Genomic DNA, 21,354 nt, shown 5'->3' on the forward strand with positions numbered 1-21,354 from the left:
TTGCATAAGCTGGACAGTTACTATTTATAGCATAAATTTTTTGTATTTCCACACTTTTCAAGATGATTTTCCATTTTTTTCTGTTTGCAGAAAAAATTAAAAAAATAAGGCCTGTCTATATGGTTCGAAAAAGAAATACAAGCCAAGTTGCAGATCTGTCGCGGGGAAATCTTCTGGCAGATTTCCTGTGTAGGCCTCTTAATCAATGACCTTAAATAACTTTGTTCCACGCCATACTAAAGTATATGTACAGTTCTTATTTCTGAAGTTTCTAAGATGTCTAACAATTAAAGTCCTAACCAAGGGGAATTTGGAATGCAATTCTAACCTCAATCCCTAAACCATATGCATGAATGGAAGGATTAAGGTGTAATGATTTCAAATCAACAATTGCAAATTCATTTCAAATTTTCAGTCGCTATCAACTGCAACCTGTTTAGCAACAATTCTGTGCTATTTTTCATCATTGAAATCGTTTTATTTGCCCCTTTGGTTTTTGCCACAGTCTGAAATATTTTATTAGGCTGTACGATAAGCTCTTTTAAAAACTAAAACGAATATGGATTTGAAATAGTTGCCAGTGGTAGTCCTAGCATGGTAATTTGCTCTCAACTTACATGGTGCTGTTACCTTGACAGTAACCAAAGTGATGAACATAGGAAGAGTTAGAAAGACAGAAAGCCGGGTCGAAAAGGTTAGCTGCTGCATCCAGCTTTCGTTAATGTAGTAGAACTGCATTGTGTTTGGGACATTTCTGTTGCATGGGCTGGATAAGGAACATTTTTAGCTGTTTCATTTGAGGATTTTCAAATGTTTTTCCTTTGTCTAGGCGTCTAAAATTGCATTTGGTTATGAAAATTTATTTGTCATTGATGATTTTACCACAGGTGCCTTTCATGATAACCTTTGCTTAGCTTGGTCATAGAGAACAAAACCATGAAGTGCAGAAACATAGCCTTTGATATCTTTGTTATATTAGCACACTCACATACTCGTAACTCATCCCGAACCCGTTTCTCATCAGCCCTAAAATAAAATTAGAAGCAATAAAGTGTTTTTTAGTTTTGGGTTTAGCAGTTTGCCATATTATTTATCACTCCTCTCTCTTTCTTTGTCAGTATATACGTCGATTTGAGAATAAATGTGAACCACTTTATGCAGGAAACTGAATTTGCAACTCATAGCCAACTGCGGTTCAGAGGGCATTTGTATGTCAAAGGACACATGTTTATATTATTCTTTCGAAGGCTGGGAAAAAAAATAAAAAGGAATGCGGTAAAAGGCCGCTGAATTTCTAAATCAGCTACCAATCAGAAAAGGATTGAATAATGTCATTGCATACTTTATTTCCTTTCACCAAAATTTGGGTCATAATTTGAGTTCAATGTATAAATAGTTTAAAGTTAACTATATGTTTTTCCCCTTTTTGTCGGCTAAGATGTTTGGTCATTTGAATTGGGTTGTATGGCTTTAGAAGTAGAGATGAATAGAACTCATACTCTATGCATCAATGCATATATCAACTGTTGGTTTTGTAATAGATTGCTGTTGTCAATGTAAAGTCTTACATTCTTAGGTTAATATATTTGCCAATTTATTAAAATTCTAAAAGTAGTGTATATTTCATATTCTGGAAGCTTGTCTGTGTTTTAAATGCTCTGAATTATTACCGTAACTTGTAGCGTTTAATATATCAAGCACTCGATCCTAAAATTTTGTATCAAGAACAAAGTTCATGTGTTTATATAGCACAAGTTGGTGCAATTCGTGAGAGCATTCGATGATCAACAAAATATTGTGATTGTGTTATACAATTGAAAACACATTAGTTATATTGTTATCATGTCATATAATTTTCTGCACAACAATAATCGGTTGATCTTACATAAGTCCTACCACATCTACTATTTAGAGTTTTGAGATGGAAATAGACAAGTAAGTACAAGTTTAAAAATAATATTTTCATAAATTCATTCAAAAAAGGAAGAAAGAATATGTAAAAGGTGATCAAGGACATGAGCAAAGGTTGATGCTTCAAGGTTACTTTTTTCCCCGAGCATGAAATGACACCAGGACTACCTTGCAATGGGAGCACTGATGCATTCCACATCAAGTCACAAGAAGATGTATGTGCAAAGATAAGATTGATTTGACATATTAACATGTATCGTAAGAATTGGCAAATATAGGATCAATTAAAGAACACCTAATTTTGGCAAAGAATTGGATAAACTGAATTTAACCAGCAAAACCATCTTGTCATAGTTTTTACAAGGCAAAAATGGTGTAAAAATAGCATCCAAATGTCCAACTTTTAAGTTGAAATCAAATTTCATTTCGATGCCTCGTAATACTAAATTGTTTGTAAACTTAGTACCTTGTAGTACTCAATTTTGATTTGTGAATTCATGTTATTGATTAAAAAAATATTTAGATTAAAGTAGAGAATTAAACAAAGTGAACTTTTTGCTTCTACTGTTAAAATTCAATATTTTTTCGCACTTTTTTTTGGGAATTTTGAGTGTGGCCTACCACTGAACATAGTCTTCATTGTATTCATCAGATTAAATTTAATGAGGCAAGAAACTGAATGGAAACAAAATGCTGAAAAATAGTGCAATTAATATTGGTTGATTTAATTAAAGTTGCGTGTGAATTATTAACAACTTTATGTCATTGTCTCCTCCAGTGATTAATTAAAGTTGACAGAGCTCGCTAATTAAAATGTCATAATTGTTGGTGCCTAATTGGAAAGTCGTGTTCATCTCTTATTTCCATTCAAGTTTAGTCTTTTTTATAATTTCAGTTAACCTAATTCTGCGTCTGAAAAATCGATTTAATACAATCCTCACCCCGCTGTATATATTTTAAAAAAAAATGCAATAAAATTATAAATATAATTATTTCCCTTCATCATAAATATACAAATAAGATCTGATGGAGATATTAATTTTGCTAAAAAATGATTAAAAATTAAATCATAGATTGTTTTAATTTATCACACCAAAAATAAATAATTATCGTTAAAATTTATTCGTTTATGTCATAATTCATTACCTAACCTTTTGGTTTAAGAATACCACCTTAGGGGGAACGAATGGCTGGAGATGCTAGATTGATACTTATCGTGGCCACCACTAAATTAACCCTATCTATATTTCTCCATTTTCTTTTTTCAACCTTCCCAAACATAGAAAACATTGAAATAAAAAAACGTATGGAGGAGAAAATTTAAGCAAGTAAAAAAAAAGGGAAATTATAGATCACTTCCTTCACTTGATCCCTACACCTATCTAATCTGTCTTCCATTTTCTTGAAGCTGGTAAAGTCCTTGTCAAATTGCTCGTAGTATGTTATAATTGTCCTTCGAATATATAGTAAAGAGTGCCTTATAATTCATGAGGTTAAGTATAACTCAATATGCAAGTTTTTTTGGGATGGAAAAACTCGAGTTTATACCTTAATGTTGGTTGAGAGTCGATCGATATAGCGGAAAGAACAACATAGAAAAAAGCTATTATTGGATCAATGTCGATAATTATGTAAAAAAGTATTATAAGTTTAATTAAAGTGTATGAAATGGACACTGAAATGTATGTTAAAATCATCAAGGGATCGGTAACGTTATAATTGTCTCTCGTCGAATACTAAGTAGCTTATGGACCCATGAATTTACATCACTCAATAGGCAAGTTTTTAGGATGAAACACGTATTAGTTTTATAACCTAACATCATCATAAAAAAAAATCTGGATACATACATAATATATATATATATATATATATAAATATTCATCCTTCCTATGTCATATTTCGGACATGAAGTTCTGACCTCGTTCGAGAAAAAACTGAAAATTAATAACTATTATAACAGTTTAATCACCATGTTTCATGCTATCATAAATCTCGAATTGAGTACCGAAACCGAGAGATGTGTATTTTTTTCTTCCTCTCGATTAATTTATGTGGTTGTACATGTATGCTTAAGGTGTGATCCGATTAATTTATAGGTTTATTTCCTTCTTGAACAAGTTAGCAATGTTATTAATGTTAGTGGTAATTTCAATCTAAAAAGCAAATTTCCTTACCGACTTCCGCTGACATGTATTTAAAGAAGAGGCTGGCAAACTCAGCAATTAATGAATAAATTTCGTATTAAATTATCACTGATATTTTTTTACTATACATTTATGTACAAGGGTATTATAAAGATTTTATGACCAATTGAAATAAGGATAAATTGCTCATAAATCCCCAAACTCAAACTCAACTTTACCCAAACTCCCTACACATCAAAAACCTTCTTTAAACTCCCTAATACCTTAAAATGGACAAAAATACCTTTATTCCTATTTTAAGTTTAACTGATCCTCCGCGCTTTCAAAATGGTATCAGAGCTTATAAAAAGCCCCGAGCCTCTATCGTGTGATCTGACACGAAGCACGACTCTCCGTAGGGGATAACCTTTAGCTTTTATAAAGGGTTGAAGGTTAGCAAACTGATAGGTATCTTTGTGGGTGTCACCTCGTGATTGATCACATGATCCCTCATCTCCTGATGCAAAAGGTGGAGCTTGAGTTGAGGCACTGTACACAAATGATATCAGAGCCTAAGGTTGATTTATTTCAAACACAAATTTTATTTTTAATAGTAACTAATTGTAAGAGAAGGAGAATTTCGAAAAAATTGTGAGCCCGAACTTAGGTTCGAGAAAAATAATTTACAAGATTTATTCCAATATTTTGGAATATACACAAGTTAATCTAACTATTGTTAGATATCAGAAGCAGAAAGGGAAGCAACCGCACCCTCAGGTAAACTTATGATTCAAGCAAATAAGTTTCTGGAGATAGAACCAGAATCCTCTAAGCTCTCTTTAGATCTTAGAGAAATCCAGAAAACAGTACAAAATTATGGCAACATGCTATACTTTGTACCCCAACGAGTTGAAAAAATCCTTAAAACCCAGGAAGAAATTCTTGGAATATTAAAGGATATTCAAACAAGAATTCAGAAACTAGAACAACAACCAAGTTCTAGTAAAAGAACTTCAGGAGGTTGGTTACCACCATCATTTGGTACTGAACCCTTGTTACACCAACAAGGAAAAGCCATAGTGGTGTCGAAACCTTTGACTGAAGAAGAAAAGATGATCAATCTAATTAAATATGTCTCAGAAAAGAAATTGATCTGATGACAACTTTAGAAAGGATTGGTCTGGAGGATCTGCAAGAGCTTGTGGAAACTTTCGCAAATCTCAAAGTTGTAGATCTAAAGATGAATACAGCAGGAGGTGAAATACCTGCTATAACCTGGTCATCAACTCAGGAACCACCAAGGGAAAGTGTGGGATCTCAGAATGTTAACATGAGAGAATCTCAATCTGATTTCCATACTGGTGGAGGTTCACACCCAGCGGGAACAAGGAAAAGGAGAAATCAAATTTTCTTGCACCAAACACCCTATGGGAAGACTGTTTTAGATCCGATACATCCTTACGGGGTTATGCTTAACCTTGATGTATTAGATTTTAAAAACAGAGAAGATCATATAGATGACTGGACATCTGCTATGAGAATCGCAGCAGGAACACTTGATCTCAACAAAGAAGGATTCATTAAACTTTTAGAAATGAGTCTAATGGGATCAGTGAAAATTGCTTGGGACATGACTTCATTAGAAATGAAAGAGTCAGTCCTAGCCGGAGAATCTCTGTGCGAGATAGCCGGAAAAATGGCTACCCTATTTAAAGCACAATTTATAGGGGTAGACTATTTTAATAGTCAGGATACAGAGAAGAGGAAGAAATATAATCAGGCTCTGTATAGTCTTGAATTACATGATATATGTTTAGTGGATGAATACATTATGTTATTCACTAAATATCGATGGAATTCAGGAGTCGAAGAATATATAGCTATGCAGCTTTTCTTCGCAAAAATGCCAAGCCCTTGGAGAGAAATGCTCATAAGGGAATACGTACCTGCTAATCCAGATACGTTGGCAAGAAGAGCCTCTTTCCTTAAAGGAAAATTGGCAGAATGGTGCCATATGACAGCATTACAAAAGAATTACAAACGCTTAAGGGGTATCAACAAAAGAACTCCTCTGTGTTGTAAAAAAAATGATCTTCCAACAATTATTGGAAGTAAACCACAGAAGCATAAGAGGAAAAGTTTTAGGACTCATCCTTATGCTAGAAGTGGAATAAGTTCTTGGAAGCCAAGAACTATATGGTCTAGACAGAAAGCCAGATCTTATAAATCTGGACAAAGAAGTGGACCATCAAGAAGTAGAATATCATCCCAAGCATCGAATACATCTCGAAGCACAGGAAGAACACCTGCGAAGAAAACTTTCAGAAGAGCTCATACTCGGGCTAATGAAAGTTTCAAGGATTGCAATTGCTGGACATGTGGAGCAAGAGGTCATATTTCGACCAACTGTCCAGAAAATGAAAAAAGAGGTATTAAACGCTTCGATCCTACCCCGGATATTAAGAAGCAGTTTATTACCAAGATTTTATTCAAGTATACCGATTTGAGGACATTGCCTCAGATGAGAGTATATATGAAGAAGAAGAAGTTCTGAGTCAAGAAGAATCCGATGGAACTGAATCGGAATCTGACTGAGGACGAAGTGTTTCTACACGAAACACATGAAGATCTGTCTGGATACGAAACACATGAAGATCTGTCTGGATTCTTTAGCCAGACAACGATATCCAATAACATGGTTCAAAGGATCATGAGAGAAAACCCCAGTCTATAGAGATATCAAGGATTCTCTGCAGGATAGGTAGAAAAGTTCTTAGGAAGTCTTGGCGTAAGAAACAGAAAGCATCATCTAATCTATAAAGTTTCCAGAAGGGAAATGGCAATCCCAATGGAACTTACAGGAAATAGAATGGAGATGCAGTTGATTCCTTCTGAAGAAATTAAGGAGGAATTACAAAAACTCAAGATAGAAGTAGCAAGGACCATGTCCTGGATTCATATTGGAGCAATCTAGATTATGATAAAGGCTATTTTCAAAGAAGGAATAGATTCACCTATTGATATTGCTATATGCGATAAAAGAATGGGGAATCTACAAGATTCAGTACTGGGAACAATCTCAGGAAATCTCTGTGCAGGAAAGATTGTGGGAATAATCTATCCAAGGATAGCCTACAACCTGGCAGATTGAGATTTCAGCCGAGCCTTGACATTGCATCAGAACTTCAAGGAAAAAAGGCTGATGAAAGAAGGTAATAGGCCATATTCTATTACCTATCAAATTTCATATGCTCTATCTAATACACATCATTCTGAATTGTTTATTAGAAATGAGTTTATTGAAATCCCTGAGACATTTGGAAAAGTTGCTCAGGCAATTAATCCAGAAAGAATCGAGTTTCCTTTAATACAGGAAACAGATATCCAAATACAAGACAAACCGATTCTACAAAGGAATCAAAGTCTTAAATTGGAATCTAGAAGACTATCTTTTCAAGGAGATAGAATTACAAGTTATAGGTGGGGGGAAAAATGCCTGCCATAGAAACCCAACAGGAGCCGAAAAGTTTTTCTACAATTGAAAAACTTAGATGCCCAGAAGGGTGGAAGGAAATAGAAATAGTATTTGATATTACTAAGCAAATGAATCAATTTCCTTGTAATTCAATATACTATTTGGAACAACCTATGATAGGAACTTACCAAGGACTGATTAATATCGGAGAATTAGAAGTTCATATTCAAGGAATTCCAGAGAAAAAATCAAATCGACTGATTCTTGGACTAGAGTTTCTCGAGGAACATAAACCTTGAAAACGTCTAGAGTATGGAATGGAGTTTATGGCAGAGGATAAGATGTGGAAAATCCAATGACCACAAGTCCATTTTCCATATACATTCCAGTAGGAATGTTGTATGAACAATATAAGGCAGAATACTTTGCTGCTTATATTGATTCAGGTGCTGGAATCTGTACAGCAAAAAGAGGTGTTTTTCCAAATAATTTGGAAGAAGAGTTACCAAAGATTGCTGGAAGAGATTTTTCCAGAAAAATCTTAATCTTATGTAAAGGGATTAAGATGACAGAAATCATGATTGGCGGTGCTGGACAAACACCTTGGTACAAGGTAAAGACACCACCAATTTATTTTCATGATACAGGAGCTGACATATTGTTAGGAAATAATTTCCTACAGATGTTCAAGTACTATACTCAAGAAAATGAGACTAGAAGATTAGTGTTCACAACACCATGTGATCACAAAATCATAGTCCAAAGACTAAGAGAGGCATTTTACAGAAAATTGTCAATCCAGTTTCGCAGCAAGCGTGGTGATTCAGGACAACTTCTGAACCCAAAAATGAAGGATTCTAGACGGTTTGGAGAAACAATGCTCCAGTTAAAAGCAGATCAAGTACTCCAACCAGAAGATATAGAATGCCTTAAGATAACTCTACAAACAAATGAAGTAGAGTTTGAATCTAAGGTATCATTAGAAGATGTCAAGAAAAGGATCAAAGAAAATTACAACGAAGATCCCTTGGCATGGTGGGACAGAAATCAACTCAAAGCTTGCCTTAAGATTAAGGAAGGCAAATAGTATGAATTTGTCCGTTGTAAACATATCCCAATGAATATCATTGATCAAAGGGATATGCAGATTATAATCAAGGAACATTTGGACCTTGGTTTAATCAAAGCAGGTATGTCACCATATAGCAGTCCAGGTTTCCTGGTAAGAAACCATGGTGAGATAAAGAGAGGAAAACCCAGATTGGTTATTAATTATCAAGAAATTAATAAAATTCTAGAGTTTGATGGGTATTTTATACAAAGCAGAGAACATCTAATCAGTTGCATACGAAATACAAAGATATTATCTAAATTTGATTGTAAGTCCGGATTTTATCAGATTCGGATGGAGGAAGGAAGCAAGAAATTCACAGCTTTTTCCACACCTCAAGGACATTATATTTGGGAAGTGTTACCAATGGGATTGGCTAATTCACCCCAGATATTTCAAAAGAAAATGGATAATCTTTTTAAAGATTACTTTAAGTTTATGTTTGTTTATATTGATGATATTTTAATAGCATCTAAAGATATGAATGAACATGTTAAGCATTTGGAGATTTTCTCCAATATTTGCAAGAAAGAATGACTGGTTTTATATGAAAAGAAAGCAGTCATTGTCCACAAGGAAGATTGAATTCCTCGGAATTGAAATCGATGAGTCAGGAATAATTCTGCAAGATCACATAGTTGAAAAGGTGCAGAATTTTCCAGAAAGTCTCAAAGACAATAAACAACTTCAAAGTTTTTTAGGAGTTGTTAATTTTGCTGGGATGTTTATCAAAAATCTAGCAAAACACAGGAAGGTGTTCAGTCCATTATTGAAAAAAGATGCAAGATTTATATGGACAAAAGAACACACAGAAGGACTTATCCATTTAAAGGAGGTTTGTAAAAATCTTCCGAAAATGGCTATTTCTCAAGATGAAGATGATCTGGTATTGTATACCGATGCCAGTGATCATTGGTGGGCAGCAGTTCTTACTAAGCTCACACCAGATGGAGAACAACCATGCAGATATTGTAGTGAGTTATTCTCAGAAGCAGAAGCCATTAGATGGCATATCAATGAAAAGAATTTTATGCAGTAAAAAGGGCTTTTGAAAAATGGCCATTATTTTTACTTGCAAAGAAATTTACTTTGAAAGTTGATAACACGCAGGTAAAAGCTTTCTTAAGGAATAGAATTGAGTCTAAACCTGAGAAGGCAAGATTATTAAGATGGCAAGCACTATGTCAGAATTATATTTTTGATATTGTGATAATAAAATCTCATGAAAATATTCTTGCAGATTTTTTAACAAGAAATGGACAGCATTGACATTGATGTTATTATCAAGATGCAGAGGCATTTGAGGGAACACCTTGAAATGCTTCAAACCGAGTTCAAGAGGTTGGCCGTTAACGCAGAAGTTGCGGGAAGGCTACAACAAGCTGATAAGAGAATTGTCTCTGATCGAATTACAGGTTGTTTACAGGCATATACTCATTTATGGTCTGTAATGCAAAGGCATATCCTCCAAGGTATTGAGAAACCATTGGTTTCCCAAATGGAGAGTTTTCGAGTACAGGACTCTATACCTGTAGCGGGGGATTCAAATACCCCTTGCACAAGTGTTAAGTCGGGATCATCACCAGATGAGTCGGCTGAAACAAAAATTGAGACTCTTGATCCTTATCTTGAGTCCTCAAGTCAACCCTTCACCTCGGGGATTGAAGAGGGAGAGATCAACCTTAGGCCTCGTATTGACAAAGGCAAATCTAAGGTTGGTACTAACGAAGCAACAATTTCTCCATTTCAGGTCTATCAACAGAATTGGGAGAAATTAAAAACAAGAATTGGCATTAACCCAGCTACCAACTAGGGTTGATGTTTCAGGAAAATATCTCAGGGTATGGATGAAACCAAATTCATATCCAAAGGAGATTAAAGCATGGTATGAATTCGGGGTTCTTGCCTCAGTTTATACTACATCACCCAGCTTTCCGGAAATCTCAGGTCTACCAAAGTGGATCCAGGAAGCTGTTCACGAGACTTGGGCGAATAATGATTATTTGTCCACAGGAGATGTTTTGGAGCTATACTTCTTTAGTGTAGCACCAGAACCAGCAGGAAAAGGCTCCCATGAAGCCTTTCATTTCATTAAGTTAAGGAGGCCGGATACAAATGTTCAAAAATTTATTAAGGACCCTCCGACAGAAGAAACACCCCTGGTTGCTTCAATTTCTGAAGACGATATGTCTACCATAAGAGCTTGGGGTCTATGGGTCTGTCTCACTGAGATGGACAAAGTCAAGTTCCCGTTCAAATTTTATAATCATTCAGTGAACGGATCATTCCTGTTATATACCATGACAGGGAAAACAACAAGTTTTGCAGAAGATTTATTCGAGAAAAAGAGAAATATTTTGTGGAACAGCAAGCTGCCGACAAGTAAAGAAACTCGTCGGAAATTCTGTAACATGGCACATGTAGGAAGATGGTCTGAAAACATCTGTCCAGAATGTCAAAACCAGAAGGAACCTGAATTCGGTAAAGGATTCAAACCGAGATCTGATCGGAAATACTTTACCGACACAAGCACAAGTGGGGATGGACCACCTTCACGTTTTCCTCGAGGACAACGAAAACCAAAGATTCCTCGACAAAATTAAAGGTGTATATGTGATCAGCCCACTAGCAAAAAGAGAACCCACCATGTGAGTGGAAGGACAAGGACCACCAATAATAGATGGAAGATGACACAAAAAACCACTAATAATGAGTGGTAAAAGACAACGATCATTGAATACCTAATTTAAAAAGGGAATCCAATGAATAAAAGCAATATAACTGGTTCCGAAATTCTCATCTATAAATAATGACAGATGGGAACCATTAAAACACGACAGACTTAAACCAAAACTGGAAACAAAAGAAAATGTATTTTTCATATCTCAAAGTTTCCAGAAGAAGGATTAAGGCAACAAGAAAAGAGCTGAAAAATTCCAAAGATTATTATAAACGGCTCAAAGAAATAGGAAGGGAGATACAAGCTGGTCTGATCCAGATGCATATAAAATATTTATGCAGGCAGATAAAAATTCAAGAAATGACTATTTCTAGATTAATGATCTAGAAGAAGACAAATCAAGAAAGGTGGAGGGACCATCCCAATGGACTACTCAACCACCATCTCAATGGACCACTTAACCACTACATGGTCCATGTGCAAACTGTAAAGGCTTATGAAGATTTGAAGTCCGAGTTTCAAATCCGAAGGAAGCCTTCTATAAATAAGCAGGCAGAAGGAAGATGAAGGCATCGATCAACCTCTTCATTTTTCTTCAAAACATTTGTAATAATTTTCTTTCAAGTATATGTGTGTAGTGAGTTCAGCTACTATTATTAGCTAAACAAGTTTCTCCTCCTCTACAGGAGGTTACTATGTATTAATAAAATGTTGGTGTTTGAATAAAGAGATCTTTGCTCTTAGCCCCTCTCATATATTATTGTCAAAATTTTATCTTTTACTGTACACCCTAAGGTAGGAAACGAATTAGGGTTGTGCCAAGTGCTGCTGAAGGAATCTACGTCAGTAACCATCGGTTGCGATCGCGTGGTTGGGCTGTGAGGAGCAGTATGTAAAATACGGTGGATATAACCCGGTGGTACTCCGATCAAAGAGGTAAAAGATTTAATTTATTTTACGGAAGCATGATGGGCCATTATTAAAAAGAAAAACCAATTATTCAAAATATAAATATAAGGGTAAATTTGAAATTTAAAAGAAATGAGGAGTTAAAACAAAGTTTTAGTAGGATATTGAGTAAAGAGAAAATTAAGAATGGGTATAGAGATTTTTTGACAAATACCCCTTAAAATAATGCAATTGGAGAAGTTAGATTTAGGTCAAAAGTTAAAATCCAGTGATTTACTGCAGACTCTGATGGCAGTGTACCATAAAGCTTCGGTTCTTGAAATTATTGCCCGTTCCTTTTCGGCTTCTTTAAGAAAAGGGTAATAATAATGTGCCAAACAAAAGAAAATTTCGTCCTTTTCTAAATTCCCATCGGATTTAGAATATTTATGATTAATCAACTATAAACAATTAATTCCAAGATATTGACAACCGACTCAAACAAAATTACGCAAAAATTTATGTGAGATGATTTAACAGATCAATTCTGTAAGATGAATATTTTATTTTGATCACTCGTAAAAAAATAATATTTTTTATGCTAAAAATATTATTTTTATTATAAATAGGAGCATGATTGACTCGTCTCACGAATAAATATCGTCTCATAATAAACCTACCTACTCATAAAATTAATAGGACAACAATCACATTACCGACTTAAATAAATTCTGTTTTTTTTATTTAATATGTTGAACAAAAAAGGATCAAAGTAGTCTTGTATATTGGTTTATCTTGGGTTAAGATCCTTTCAGTAGTCTAACTTGATTTTAATGCAATAAGTTTTTTTTATTATTTTTAGCGTACACCGGTATAAATAAAATTAAAAAAAAAAGTAAAAATACACCAAAAAAATCAACTTAATATATATATATAAATATAACGTGAATGAATGAAGAAAAGGATACATTTCTAACGCTAAGCTACCATTTTGGCCAACTCCCAACCAAAAGGCAGCGTTGTGTCGTGGTCGTACTAAATTTAAAACATTGATTTGCACAAACAAAATAACACACATTTTTCCCAAATTTGAATGAGAATTAAAGGCAACGTAAACTTTTTAACCGATGAAGAAATTCCAATGGGGAAACCCACAAGGACCCTTCTTTGAAAGAATTTGTCTTTTTTTTTTAATTCCTTTTTCATAAATATATATGGACCACTTCTTTATTATTAGTATTATATATGTGAAGCTAGTTATGTGCAAGGAATTAGAAGATGTGTAACTTTCATTTTTATTTGTCAACGAGATGGGACTGCAGCATTATGCGGTGTGCATCTAAAGCATATATATATATATATACATATACATATATTTGTGATATGAGTTGAATCGTCCCATATATGTTGACATAAAAACTAACACTTCTCATGAGTTGGGTCGGAGCGAAGATACATCTTACAAAATTAACTTGTGAGACGATCTCACTAATTTTTTTATTTTTTTGTCGAATTAGTAAAGCCTCTAAAAACCTCACATTTGATAATTAATAGTGTCACGTACGTATGCTATGCTCGGGTTTGAATTTATAAAATGTGGAAATTTCAACGAGCCTACAACTCATATTTTTCAAACAGCTAACATCAATAATTTTCCCATGATGCATCATGCACGTCATTTTTATCACTATTATTAATGCTAGCATTATTGTACATGTACTACCTGTGTATTATAATCTAACATATAAATCTATGGAATGTAATTTATAATTGAATATGATTTCGGGGGAAAATTGGATAAAAATTTGGTCTGACAGATCGTATCAGAAGTGGTCACACAAATACCTTCGAGCATTAGCTAGTATATATGAATCGCTTTTAGTGTTTTTCCCCGTTGGTATCTTCGTCCTCGTCATCGTTATCGTCGTTGATATTTTTATCAATGTGGTTATTTGTTATCATAATTATGAGAAAATGTGAATATATATGATGATCTCTGTGGATTTTGCAGAATTTCGTTTTTGTTATTGCAAAAGGAAAGAATCTATGATGCTGGTATCTGAACCAGCAAAGGAACAAATTAAACCCTAGCTATTATTTATATTTCATCCCATGTATATAATAAAATACTCACATGCTCACAGAATATCTTAATTCAATCTTGTACCAACATTAGTAAATAATATAATTTTTTTTAATAACCTAGAATAAGATAATCAATGATGACGTCCCAGATGATGAAACTGCACAAATATTTTAATAATTTTGTTCCCAACTAGAATATCATAAAGCCTTGGGATGATCCCTGCCACATATCTTGATATTTGTTTTGATAGAGATATTTTCATACAAGCAAATATTTTATAATGTGGTGTATATATGTTTGTGTGTATAGGTACTTATACGTGTATATATATACAATATGTGTATGTGATTTCTATGTGAAACGATAAAACTATAAATTTTGTCGAAATGATTTTTTTTTTTTTTTAATCTCGCACTTATGATAACTTGATCTTTTTTCCTCAATCTTGGTATTTTTTTATCAAGTGTTGTAGAACATAATTAATTACGTGATACGAGATATTGTTGACACAAATATTATTGATATAGCGTCAGACATTGTGGAAGAGTCCGAATTCACGTCGACACTTTTTTAGAAAGTATTAGAAATGAAAACAAAGGACAGATTATGGATTATGATCAAACTTGGACAACTTTCAGGATCAAAAGCATCCGTATGCCTATTACAGGATGAAATTTAAACACATGCAAGTGAAATATATACATCCAACGGGGAAATATTGCATCAATGTTATTTTTTTCGATGTACCTTTTATTTTATCTAGAACATTGAATTGTGATGCATCTAATTATAAAGTCAATTTTTATAAATTTTAAAGAATCTATACAAATGCAAATTCATAATTTTTTTTTTATTTTGATTAAGGAAGAAAATAGAGACAAATAATTAATTATTAATTAAAAGAAGTGGTGTACATTATATGTCAAATAGCGTACGAGTTAATACATTGGAATATAGGTGGATCGGAGTCCTTGAGACTTTAGTTGAGTTAGGTTAAGTCCCTCTCGCCATAATAGCAATCCCTGTCTCATTTGTTTTGGCTCATCAAATTTTGCTGCTTCCAAGTTCACACAAGATGGTGACAAGTCGTCTCTATATCCACTCAAATTTCACATGACAAAAGCCGCACATTTTATTATTATCCCCTTTTATTAATTAATTTTCGGTTTCGGTTTCGGTTTTGTTTCGGTCTAGATGACTAAACTATAATCAACCATAGAATTAAACAAAAATGGAGAAATTATATATGATATTGAAAGTTCATAAGATTGAATATTATGAAGAACTACACTAGAGTAACATGTACAAGTTACACAATGTTTCCACCGAGTAAAAATGTTCGAGGTGGATCTAGAAATTTAGCTGGTCCGACAGACCGAATCGATTTTTTTTATATTTTTTTTTTCAAAAAATTACGTACACGAGTAAAATTTGAAAAAAAAAAATTTTAATTCGAAAAGGGTATCGAGAAAAATGGCATGGTAGGAAAAAAAAATTCGACTAAGGGCACCCACATCGGTTGGTTAATGGGTGTTAATAACATCAATTAATTTTCGCCCACCAATGTGGGCGCAAGAATTAATAATCTTGGCTGACATGGCAGCCAAGAAATTCATCAGAATGAACGGCGTTATTTCGAAATTTGCGACGGTTTTTCGTAAACCATCGCAACTTTGCGACGGTTTTTCGTAAACCGTCGCAAAGTGAAAAGCGTCTGTTTTTTTAAAAAAAAATGTCGCTATTTGCGACGGTTTTTTAACACCCGTCACTATGTGCGACGGTTTTTCAAAAACCGTCGCTAATTATCACCAACGGCTATTTTCAAACGGCAAAATTATGCACCAACGGCTATATTCGATTATCGTAATTCGTTTTCTTTGTATTTTATGTTTTTTTAAGGAGATTGTGTTGAATAATATTTTAAATAAAAGAGTCCAACTTTTTTTCCATTTCTTAATAATATTTTAATGAATATTGGAATTAAATTATTTTTAAAATAATAATACTATTTATTTTTAGTAATATTTGTTGTAAAATTTTAAAAATATCAGAAAGATATTGAAATATTAAAAATAAAAAAAATGAGTAAGTGGACAGTGGGACCCATAAATAATGAAAGTTGAAATTAAATGAATGTGAGTGTGTGTTAATAATGGGGAATTGTTAATGTAATGAATATGTGGCTCGTGGACCCCATCATTTTTGATGAGATGAAGAGTTATTAACATGGATTAATTCCGACGGACTGTGGATGCCCTAATGGGGTCTCGTGAGAGGATGGATTCCACTAAGATTTTGTGTCTGCGGGAATCCTGATGATGCTGCAGCATGGGCAAATAATTGTGTTTGGCTGTTATTCGTCTGCCCTTGCCGATCACTTCTTGGACATGAAAATTCTCCTCCGATATATCTTCCGCTCACTAGAGGCAACTTATAAATCTGTCATATTTTTTTCCAAATTAATCTGTGAGATATATGTTGAACCTAGGTGGGTTATGATCGATTTTTTCATATAACTGAAAGTTGGAAACTTACATGATTTTGTGACCTTCCATGGTCGATTTGCTCTGCTGAAATCATCCTCCAGGAATCGGGATTAGGCTGCTTTTTCCCATTTTGGAAACAGTGTTACACTCATGAGATTTCGCAAAATAGTCAAGTCTGAGAAGGCAAACACTAAAAGTTGGACAAATTAACCTTGGGCCATGATTCTTGGCGTCTCCAAGAAACTTCAGATTTGGTCGAAGAATCTCGACAGTTTTGCTTCGGAGCTGAAGAATTTCCTAAGGTCAAGTCCAAATTGTGGTCTGCTGAAGTACACTCCTCTGGGGTACAAAAACATAATTTCTAGACTTTATTATCTTTTTTTATGATTAAGGATTGGAAATTGATCAAATATTCACATAGCTAATTATTTACCTGCAACTTTAAGTTCATCGGCATAACTGGTGGGATCAAAATTAGTGACAGCATCCTTTCCATTACTCTTGATTGCAGCTCTATCATAAGCCCTACGATATATATCACAAGAAACAAATCCAAGCACAGGCTCAAAAAAATTTATCGTTTTGGAAAGTCCGTATTTTATGAAGGTGTAATTAATTATATATTCGTCTTAAAGCGTAGAGATTTCCTTTTTGTTTAGTGTTTGAAAGAGCATAGCATCCTGATTATTCAAGCAAATCAGACCCACCTAGCAGCTTCAAGTTCAGTGTCGAAGAGACCCAAATAAACGTACCTATAAAATAAAGCCTGAATCAGTGATTGAATAAATAAGTTAAAGCTTCCAGAAATTAAATATTAGTAAATAAAAAAATGGGGGTCACTTTTTTCCCAAAAACTCGCCCATTCTAGCTTCCCATCTGCCACATTTATGCAAAGTAACACCTCTATACTTGGAACTCCCTCTTGGATAACCACTACTTTGTCTCCTCAGTACGTGCACGAATTCTTCCTTTGTTAAATTGTTCATCTGCATTATGCACCATAGAATTTATATATATATATAGGATCCACGAAAGAAAATGTCGTGAATACAACTGTTTCAGGTAAGGAAAAATACTGTGCAAGATAACATGAAAACAGAATATTTTCTGTGCTTTGATATTGGTAAATACAGTCTCGCTCTTTAATTTAAATCACAAATTTGTAATCAAACTGACCGATTTTCAAAGTGGGTTTGATTTTGTAAAGAATTTTGAATATATAATTTTGCCGAATAATTAATGAATTTGATCATAAAATACAACAAATTTGATATGAAAACACAAACACGAGGCATATATGTAATCATTTTCTTCTCGTCTCCCTTTCTACATCTCGGACCGATGACTTACCTGTTTCAAGTCATCTGCATAATCATTTAAACTAAAGTTTATGTCTGCTTCCATTCCTCGGAACTTAATGGCTGCCCTATCGTACGCGCTGCAGTATTACATTACTCGTTATATAACAGAAATCTTGGGACAATTTCATTTGATTTTAATATGTTCTAGCGAGAGAAAGCAGAAGAGACGGAGTCGGATCATACCGGGCCGCCGTGTGAGCCGTATCGAAACCTCCTGTACAGATTAAAACTCAAGTTTTCAGAATCATTGTTTATCGAGAATTCTCATGAGGATGAGCCTTCGTTTGCTATGTTTATTTTGGATCGAGAAAAGATATTTTCAAGAAAATTTATTTATAAATGAACGTATATTAGAAAACTTACCCAAGTACACCTGCTTTCCACAATCCCTGAATTAAGAGGATTAATAAATAATAAATAAAATAAGTCTAGATATAGATATATATAATATAATATAACATAGATATACATGATGTCACGAATTTGCAGACAAAAATATACCATATATGGGACTCCCAGCGGCCGGTTCTCCGGTAAAACGTGACACCACGATATTGAGAACTCCGGGACCTGGGTCCACGGCGGCTTTTCTTGAAAGGCTGTGCCACTTCCGCCCTGGCTTTCCCGGAGACTGTCGCGCCTCCGTCTGACTCGGATTTCCGGAAGTTAACTCCCACCCAGTGAGCTCTCGGAAATTCGGGCGGCGCCTCATTACTCCTCCCCGTTCCAGACTCACCTCCCGGGAAAAACTGCCGGGTCACCGGAAGTTCACTTTCAGGCGAGCAAGGACCCGTTTCATCACCTTTGTTGTTAGCAACAGAAAACCCAAAGATTTTACTGCTTCTTCTTTTGCTTGCGTTCCTCTCTGCTGCATCTTCTTCATCCGCAACCCCCTCCATAACTACCGCCGAAGAACTTGAATTCGAGACGGATCCGACCCGTTTGCCTTTCTCATCAGAACATCCCCCCGATTTATCTTCCCTTCTTTCATACGGCGAATCGTTGAGATTCCACATTCTTAACCCTCAAAAATATATTGAAATTAATTACAACGAAGAAAGAATTGATCCAATCTCTCCACTCGAAGGAAAGAGAAATGACAGTATTGTATATATGTTACCCTTTGCTGATACAGCCTATATATTGCATAATACAAATGCTTCGATTAAACTGTAAGTTGAATCTTGGAAGAACATTAAAAACCTATGATCATAGGGTTGCCCAAAAAAGGTACTTGTTGTAAAGAAGAAAAATGTGTCGAAATTCCCATTTCAACGGTTCCATAGAGAGGATTTTTCTTTCCTATCTATATTATATCTAGCTTACATCATGACACAAGTGAGTTTATATATATATATATATATTAGATTTTATTGAAGTTTTAAACTTTTTAATATTTTATTTAAAAAAATGTGATCATGTTGAAATAATTTTTTACCATCAAACTAATCTTGTGTTTGAGTTTTATTTCGTTAAATATATTTTATCACAAAAACGAGACAAAGTTTGTGAGACAAATCTTCTATTATGGTCACTTATAAAAAATATTTTTTTATTCTAAATATGAGCATGATTAACTCATCTCATGAATAAAGATATGTGAGACATTCTCACAATATATCTACTCATTATTTATTTTCTCATAGAAAAAAAAGATACTATAAGAACGATTATTTTATATATATTAACGTTCTTATAAATATCTCTTATTTATAATATCACGAGTATACATGTTACATATTATTACATAAGATTTATAAAAAGTAGCTTGTAAAAAAATCAAAATAGTAGACCACGTATGTTCAAATTGTCTAAAACCAGAGGGATGCCTTTTTGTTAATGGTCAATCAAGTACTAAATACTTGAGACATGGTTTTCTGAAACCTTTTCCATTTATGCATGCCTGCGGCGGGTGTTCCATTTAACCATCCTTCTTCCCTTTATAGTCTATCTGCTGGGATTCATTTACCCGTTAATCACTAGCTAGGCTTTAAATATTGTTGTGAACGGACATCTCAAAACCTGGTCAACCGGGAGTTCGAGAAATTAAAAATTCGATCCAGAGGCAAACCAGCCCGATGGGCTTAATCATTTTGCGTCTAATTTAGCAGGATGAGTTGGTCTGCCATTTGACGGATATTTTATACTGAGTGTCACGTCGGTCTCACGAACTTAACTCATTTTTGGTGCGATTGGAGCAATATATCACCAAAAACTAGAAATACATGTCGTATTAACAGGGAAAAAGCATATGTATGAATTCGTTATTAATCGAGATTGACATTTATGGATCTTTGAAAGTTGGAGATAAAATCGCCTTATTTTAACCAATAGATTATAACTATTTTTCATATGGATCATATTATTGTATATTTGGGCTTTATATGAAGGGTAAGTTGCTCTGCATTTCCTATATTCAAACATAAATTGACTATAAATATCTCTGAATTTTTTGTTTCAGCTCATTGGACTCACACGGTTTTTCATTTCAACTAACAAAATAATTTTCATACCCGATTTGAGTTCAGTGATACTGTTAGAACATATTTTAGTGCTTTATAAATAAATTGTACAAAATTTATGAATGAATGCTACAATAACAACAAATTGTTGTTCTAAATACATACTCAAAAATCATAGTTCGCATATAAAATCGTTAATTCATATATCAGTACCTTATTTTGAATGTTTTGTACACAAATTTGTAAAAACATTGCTACAAAAATTATAATTTTGATTTTTTAAGTTCCCGAAAGCGTAGTGTACATACTTAATTGAACTCAAATGATACTATATATGAATTCCTAAATATGTGTAACAAGTTATTATTTTAATTTTGTACCCAACAATCATAGTTTACATACTCAATTTTCAGTTAATTGGTACTAGAAACTCATAAACTTGTGTAATAATTTCAGATAAAAACTCGTGTGAGACGTTCTCACGGGTCGTATTTTGTGAGACGGATCTCTTATTTGAGTCATTCATGAAAAAATATTACTTTTTATTGTGAATATCGATAAGGTTAATCTGTCTTACAGATAAAGATTCGTGAGGCCGTCTCACAAGTGACATACTCATCATTTCAATGATACGTGTCTATTTTGACCAAAAAGTGATAAATACCATAAGTTCAACAGGTAAGTCTTTAAATATACCACAAAATGATTTAACATAAAGAAAGGTCATATAAATAAATTTGAAATTTTGTAATTTTACAGATTGAATTA

General features: G+C 33.9%; 1 protein-coding gene across 1 annotated transcript; it reads right to left on the reverse strand.

Moving 5' to 3' along the window:
- Positions 1-16,377: 16,377 nt before the first annotated feature.
- LOC142539645 (AP2-like ethylene-responsive transcription factor TOE3) lies at positions 16,378-19,444 on the reverse strand. The gene is made up of 10 exons (XM_075645242.1): positions 18,626-19,444; positions 18,488-18,513; positions 18,308-18,338; positions 18,114-18,201; positions 17,604-17,749; positions 17,471-17,515; positions 17,197-17,288; positions 16,975-17,102; positions 16,813-16,878; positions 16,378-16,716 (listed from the first exon to the last, which is right to left on the reverse strand). The coding sequence occupies exons 1-10, from the start codon at positions 19,138-19,140 to the stop codon at positions 16,534-16,536; spliced, it is 1,320 nt and encodes a 439-aa protein (XP_075501357.1). The 5' UTR covers positions 19,141-19,444; the 3' UTR covers positions 16,378-16,533.
- Positions 19,445-21,354: the final 1,910 nt, after the last annotated feature.

The sequence above is a fragment of the Primulina tabacum genome, chromosome 3 (assembly GCF_025594145.1).
Source record: "Primulina tabacum isolate GXHZ01 chromosome 3, ASM2559414v2, whole genome shotgun sequence".
Taxonomy (NCBI): Eukaryota; Viridiplantae; Streptophyta; class Magnoliopsida; order Lamiales; family Gesneriaceae; genus Primulina; species Primulina tabacum.

What these genes read in the sequence shown, in the direction of transcription:
- LOC142539645 (XM_075645242.1), bottom strand. Translation starts at nt 19,140, where the DNA reads ATGTGGAATCTCAACGATTCGCCGTATGAAAGAAGGGAAGATAAATCG. An exon ending in ACTGAACTTGAAGCTGCTAG is followed by an intron (nt 17,289 to 17,470) that starts GTGGGTCTGATT and finishes TATATATCGTAG; the next exon opens with GGCTTATGATAGAGCTGCAA. An exon ending in GCCAAGAATCATGGCCCAAG is followed by an intron (nt 16,879 to 16,974) that starts GTTAATTTGTCC and finishes GGGAAAAAGCAG; the next exon opens with CCTAATCCCGATTCCTGGAG.